This window comes from Cydia splendana, chromosome 1 (assembly GCF_910591565.1).
Source record: "Cydia splendana chromosome 1, ilCydSple1.2, whole genome shotgun sequence".
In the NCBI taxonomy this organism is placed as follows: Eukaryota; Metazoa; Arthropoda; class Insecta; order Lepidoptera; family Tortricidae; genus Cydia; species Cydia splendana.
Genome location: NC_085960.1, coordinates 26,189,437 through 26,195,539, shown reverse-complemented (window position 1 = coordinate 26,195,539; position 6,103 = coordinate 26,189,437). Strand labels below are relative to the sequence as shown.

Sequence of the window (6,103 nt, the reverse complement as noted above, 5' to 3'; positions counted from 1 at the left end):
CAACGAACTTGCTTTTTGCTTGTATTTATAATATAATTATTATTGTTTTCTCTTAAATTAAAGGACTTTGTATTTGTAACAGTAAATTATAATGATCGATGAAGACAATAAAACACTTTGGTGCGGTAATTTGCCAGAACAAGTGACGGAAGAACTACTTTATGAGCTGTTTCTACAGGTGAATTCTGATTTTTAATTTTTCAGATAGTGATTCTGTTTTTCATGTGAAACGATAACATTAACGGTTTATTTTACTAAAACAGGCGGGACCGTTGGAAAAAGTGAGGATACCAAGAGATAGAGATGGTCGTCAGAAGAATTTCGCATTTATAACCTATTGTCACGAAGTGTCTGTGCCTTACGCTATGAACTTATTTCGCGGAACCGCATTGTTTCATAGAACTCTATCGCTACAATGTCGAGGACGAATAGCACTGCTGCCGCCGCCCATACGTTGTTATGGGCCTGATCCATCCCTAGACTTTGTTTCACAGGGCAATGTCGTACAAAAGTTTGCTGAAATGACTGACAAATTACGGGAAGAAGAGCTCAGAAACGTGTATACTCCTAGACATGTCCATGATTTAAATGACAAGCTAGTACAAGCAAGTTTGCAGGGCAACTGGAGTCACAGGCACCACCCGTACAGGCCAGACAAGAACCACGCACGGGGTAACAGAGACAACCACAGTGAGAGAAACAGAGACAACCACAATGACAACTACCATGGCAACAGTCGCAATAATTATGGTAATAATAACTGGAGGGACCGAAGGAATCAAAAGAAAGGCAATTACCACAGGAGAGAGTGATTATAATGTATTAAGCTTAAATTCTTGATGAACAGATAGTATTTATACATTTAAATTTCTACTTTGTTGTAGTCATCAATGCCATCCAATCTTTTAAATATTGACTTTATTTTGATTGTGTTAAGGTGGTGATTTGATTTTAACTGATTATAACTGTCTGTTATCATGAATCTAAAGTCTGCCTCAGCTAACTCTGATCTGACTTTGATGTGACCAAACGTGGAATGCAAATCATATTTTCAGAGTAATCTGACATTTATGGTGACACTGCCACTCTCTTTCTCTGCATAAATAACTTGAGTTAGCTTTGTCTGACTATAATAAATAACACATTGTCTGCCTAAATCGCAAACCTCGTAACTCCATTTCAAGGAAATTAGTAATTGCTACCTTGGACAAGAGAAGTTACGAGGTTTGCGATTTAGGCCAACAACATGTAAACTGTGTTTTTGTTGAACTGATTAGTATAGAATATTACTCTATATGAACTTTTATAAATGTAAAAAACAAAAACTATTGCTTTTCAATGAAATTATAGTAAGTCTTTATTATCCTTCAGTGGTTCTGTTCATGCATATCATATGTCATTACAATCATTTAATATAATGCCATAATAATCTAAAAAATTGGTCACACTTGCCTGAAATGAATACAAAATTATCACTACACCTTATAAAACAAAGTCCCCCATCGCGCCACATCTATCTTTTTGTGTGTTTGTATGTTTGTTCACGATAAACTCGAAAACTGGGCAAGTGCGAGTCGGACTCGCGCACGAAGGGTTCCGTACCATAATGCAAAACAGCAAAAAAAAAACAGTCACCCATCCAAGTACTGACCCCGCCCAACGTTGCTTAACTTCAGTCAGAAATCACGTTTGTTGTACGGGAGTCCCACTTAAATTTTTATTTTATTCTGTTTTTAGTATTTGTTGTTATAGCGGCAACAGAAATACATCATCTGTGAAAATTTCAACTGTCTAGCTATCACGGTTCGTGAGATACAGCCTGTTGACAGACGGACAGACTGACAGCGGAATCTTAGTAATAGGGTCCCGTTTTACCCTTTGGGTACGGAACCCTTAAAACTACTGAACGGATTTTCATGCGGTTTTCACCTATCAACAGAGTGATTCTCTAGGAAGGTTTAGGTGTATAATTTGTTAAACCGTGTGAAGCCGGGTGGGTCGCTAGTAAATAAATAAAAACGCTCTTAGAAGTAATTTGATCAACATGTAAATCTCAAAGTGAATAAATTACTTACAATTGCTCTATCCTTGTATTTATATGAAATGTACGAAATGAGTTCCCGCATTAGTCCAATGGAAATTATGTACAATGAAATCGCGATCATCTTCTGGTCCATGCCAAAAATTTTTACTGGTATTATTTTGTATAAAATGTAGGTGCCGAGAACACCTCGTATTAGCAAGAAGGATGATAAATAGAGTATGTCTATTATGTAGAACAGTGTCGTCCTTCCATAGCCTTCGCTTTTGAGGAACCTGTTGACAAAAAATTTGTTTAATCGTCGTGAAGTCCCTCGCGTGGGCAAGTAACGTTTGCACTTTAAATGTATGTGAACTGAGGGTCCTCACCACACTTGTTGTTACATATTAGGTAAGCTAACAACTAACAACATTGGTGTTGTTTACCTACAACACTTAGGCCCACTTGCACCTTCCCACTAACCCGGGGTTAAGCAGTTAAACCGTTAACTCAGTCTCAAATTGTACTGGTAACCATGGTAACTCCAGGTTTAACTGGTTAACCCCGAGTTAGTGCAATGGTGCAAGTGCGCCTTAGCCTTTTGCCCGTCATGTTACATACTAAAAATGTTACGCACACACCAACATCATTGCTTACTTTGGCAGCGTAGTACGCCATAACACTTTTAAATGTTCTAAGCACTAGAGTCGTGATGAGTTACGTCTTTAAAGGTACTTAACATTCCAAGGGTTAACGAGTGCGCCTCTACAAGTCTACAGCCAGTGGTGTGAAAAAATATAATTTATACCTATACATTTCTATACCCATCAATGGCTGAGTCTCCTTAACACTCTATTCTCAACGCCTTGCCTAATATGTTCAGCTAGCTGACTACCTATTCATACTTACTGGTTCACGAAAAGGAAATTCAAATCTTTGTACGCCCGATCAAAATTTACTTATACATACTTGAATAAATATGTTTTGGACGACAGCGGCGGTCGCCCTCCGCCTCCCCACTTGCCGCGCCGCCGGTAGCGTACGCCCTGTCCCCGGCCTTAAACTGAAGGCTAGATCGACTGGTAGCTACATATTTCAACAGTAGTAAAATAAACTAGTGGCTCTGTGAGCTGTAGACCTCGCGAGCAGAGCTTGAAATAACATGGTGCTAAGAGCTTTAAATACACATATAGTAAATTAACACATTCAACACCAAGAACCCGACTGTCGGGTACACTGTTCGTAGCGACTACGCGCTACATACGACGAAACCGTGGCTACGCGCTACGAGCGTAACCCGTAGCACTTAGTGGTATTGAATGTGTTAAAGAAAAACAATACGAAATTTATGTGTAAAAAAATACAAAAAGTTATAATATCCCAGCATACAATTACTGGGGATCGAACCCAGACCCTCTGTGCAAACAGAAAAAGCGAACGTTTACAAACTGAGCCAAATAGTTCTTAGATGGGTTGACGAAATTTAGCTACTCCTTCTCAAATTAAAATTAGTTAAAATTAAATATCTAAATACCGCCTAAACCAGCGATAATTTTTTTCTGCATTTTTTGCTATTAACTCTGTAAACATGTTTCAAAAAGAAAAAAGTCTTATGATATCGATACGACTATTTGTTTAGGCGCCAGGTATCACGACTCCGCCATTTTTAAAAATTTCCAAAAACCGGATTGACAAAAAAATTTTATTTAGTCATAAAATTCGGTCACAAAATTTCACGAGAATCGGTTAAGAATTGCGACCTGTAGAGGAGAACATCCGGACATACGAAAGCAAAATGCCCGAGTCAAAACGTAGACCTTCGCTTCGCTTCGGTCAATGAATAAGTAAAAGGAAGTCAGTCAACACACCATCTAATTTGTAGAGAAGGGTTAGTTATTTCCATAAACGCCATTGTACATGAGAAAGAACACCCTGTCCCGTTCCTATGCATGTAGATCGTAATGGCCAGTAGGGTGCTAAAGTGATGGGCCAGCATCAAGGGACCTTGGTTCCAGTACATCAGACACCAGAGTGAGTCAAATGCGAAGTAGCCCCAAGACCATACCATCAGGGCGTAGTGCTGAGGCAGAACTGGAGCTGAAAAAATGTCACATGTCAATATCACAAAATAAATTAGTATAGGTAGGTACTTAAACTCATAGAATAGGTATATATAGGTATGTAGTATTTTTTGGTCAGTTATGTACAGTCGGCAAGAAGTTTAAAACGCTCTTAACAATAAAGTTGTGCTCAGACATTTTGAACACCTTGCCCGCTTAGGACCTTCTTTTACTGACTATACAGTACCAGGTATAGTGCTCGTCAAACTTTTGGCAATTGGGAGCTAAGCATAGTAAGCTCAATAAGGCTTGTGTTGTGGGTACGAGACAGCGGTGTATATAATGGATAATACATACTTAAATACATAGAAAACATCCATAACTCAGGAACAAATATTCCTGATGATAACACACACAAATGCCCCTACCGGGATTCGAACCCGGGTCCTCCAGCTTTGTAGGCAGTATACAGTTTCACTACAGACTATTAGGCTACGGAGGTCGTTAAATTAAAAGGCTTTTACCAGTCAGCCGACATATGCTGAGCGACCCCAAACCACACTGCGCGAGCCCCACCACACTCGACACGCTCCCGTGCAGAAGGGTCACGACCCGCGAGTGGTATTCGGGGCATTTGTCCGGCTGCCGCGCGTAGGACAGCAGGTACAAACAGCTCCAGAACAGGAACGATGTCAACTTCAGAAGCGATGCTGAGTCTAGCTCGGGAACGATATCCATTCAATACATCACGGTTATAGGGTTTCCCGTATTATTGTTGTTTTATGGATTTTAACCATGTTTATTTTTTTGTCGTTAGGTACTTTAGTAGGTTTTTTTGTTGGGACCAAGTTGGGACTGACTCATGTTGTGATGTGTAAACATGTCAAATTGACAAGTAGTATAAATAAATTCAAGGAGGTCATATATTAGTAGGTAATAGTCAATAGATCTATACAGCACGACACGTGACGACAGACACGATTCATGAAATAGTTATTTGTTTTACAAGAGGGCAAAGTTGTTGTTTAACCGCTCGTGCTCGTGTTAATATTGATACCCGAGCAAGCGAAAGACTCCAAAATTTAACCACGAGCGTAGCGAGTGGTTCGAAAAATGGAATCTTGAGCGTTGCGAGGGTTTCAAAGCACGAGGGTTACCTAAACCAAAGCCAAATTTTGGCCCGGAGTGAAACACATAATTTTTCACCACAGCAACCCGAAGCAAATATTAAATGTTAAATATCAAACAAAATCAAATCCAATTAAATGAATGATATTAAATATTTATCATCCAAAATCATCATTTAAAAGTCAATTCTACCAGCAAACATAAGAAAACAACTCAAAATTTGCATTCGATTGCTTTGCCTCACATGTGAATAAAATGCAACTTTGCTATCAGTTTTTGAAGTGCAAAGTAAGCCTTTCCGAGCTGGTGTGGTGAAAAAGAATTTGACTGTTGATATGAAACGTCTAAAGTGTGTAGTCAATTTAGGAAGTATGAGAAATGTGAACTGTGACGTCACTGTAATCTACACGTACGTAAATGATGTGTTGATGTGACTCGACAGCTTGTTTTTTTTTTCAGTGTAATTATTTATGTAAATTTAGATTACCATTAGATTGTTTACCATGTTTGGGTGAAAACTAAATATCTAATTGGATCTAAAGAACAGTGATCAACATGACAATAAATCTACCTGGGTCATTTCATTTCAAAAGCTAGATTTACCTTTATGACTCACAGGAGTCACAGGCCAATTCGAATGTACACTGACATCAGGATGATAATTGAATGAAGTCAGTTAGATATCGTGCGTTTCGCTCGCGCCAATACATGTACGGACGATTACAAGCGAAATGCACGATAACGTTTGTTCTAATTGGCAATTGTCCTGTCAGGCTCACGGCTAACTTGGCATTAATACCTACGCCGTAGCTTGTAGCAGGTTTTTGTGGCGAAAAACACGTAGAAGGGCCACTATTGCGCTAATGGTAATGACAAAATGTGTTGTAAATTGTAA

The 6,103-nt window shown here is 39.0% G+C and overlaps 2 protein-coding genes across 2 annotated transcripts; one reads left to right on the top strand and one right to left on the bottom strand.

The window, feature by feature from the left end:
- LOC134797841 (RNA-binding protein 7) lies at positions 1 to 876 on the top strand. Its single transcript, XM_063770196.1, has 2 exons — positions 1 to 178; positions 264 to 876. Exons 1-2 carry the CDS (start codon positions 92 to 94, stop codon positions 810 to 812), a joined length of 636 nt encoding a protein of 211 aa, XP_063626266.1. The 5' UTR covers positions 1 to 91; the 3' UTR covers positions 813 to 876.
- A 456-nt stretch (positions 877 to 1,332) lies between these two features.
- On the bottom strand, positions 1,333 to 4,954 carry LOC134797794 (TLC domain-containing protein 5-like). Its single transcript, XM_063770166.1, has 4 exons — positions 4,605 to 4,954; positions 3,889 to 4,117; positions 2,076 to 2,316; positions 1,333 to 1,452 (listed from the first exon to the last, which is right to left on the bottom strand). Exons 1-4 carry the CDS (start codon positions 4,816 to 4,818, stop codon positions 1,390 to 1,392), a joined length of 747 nt encoding a protein of 248 aa, XP_063626236.1. The 5' UTR covers positions 4,819 to 4,954; the 3' UTR covers positions 1,333 to 1,389.
- Between the last annotated feature and the right edge of the window lie 1,149 nt (positions 4,955 to 6,103).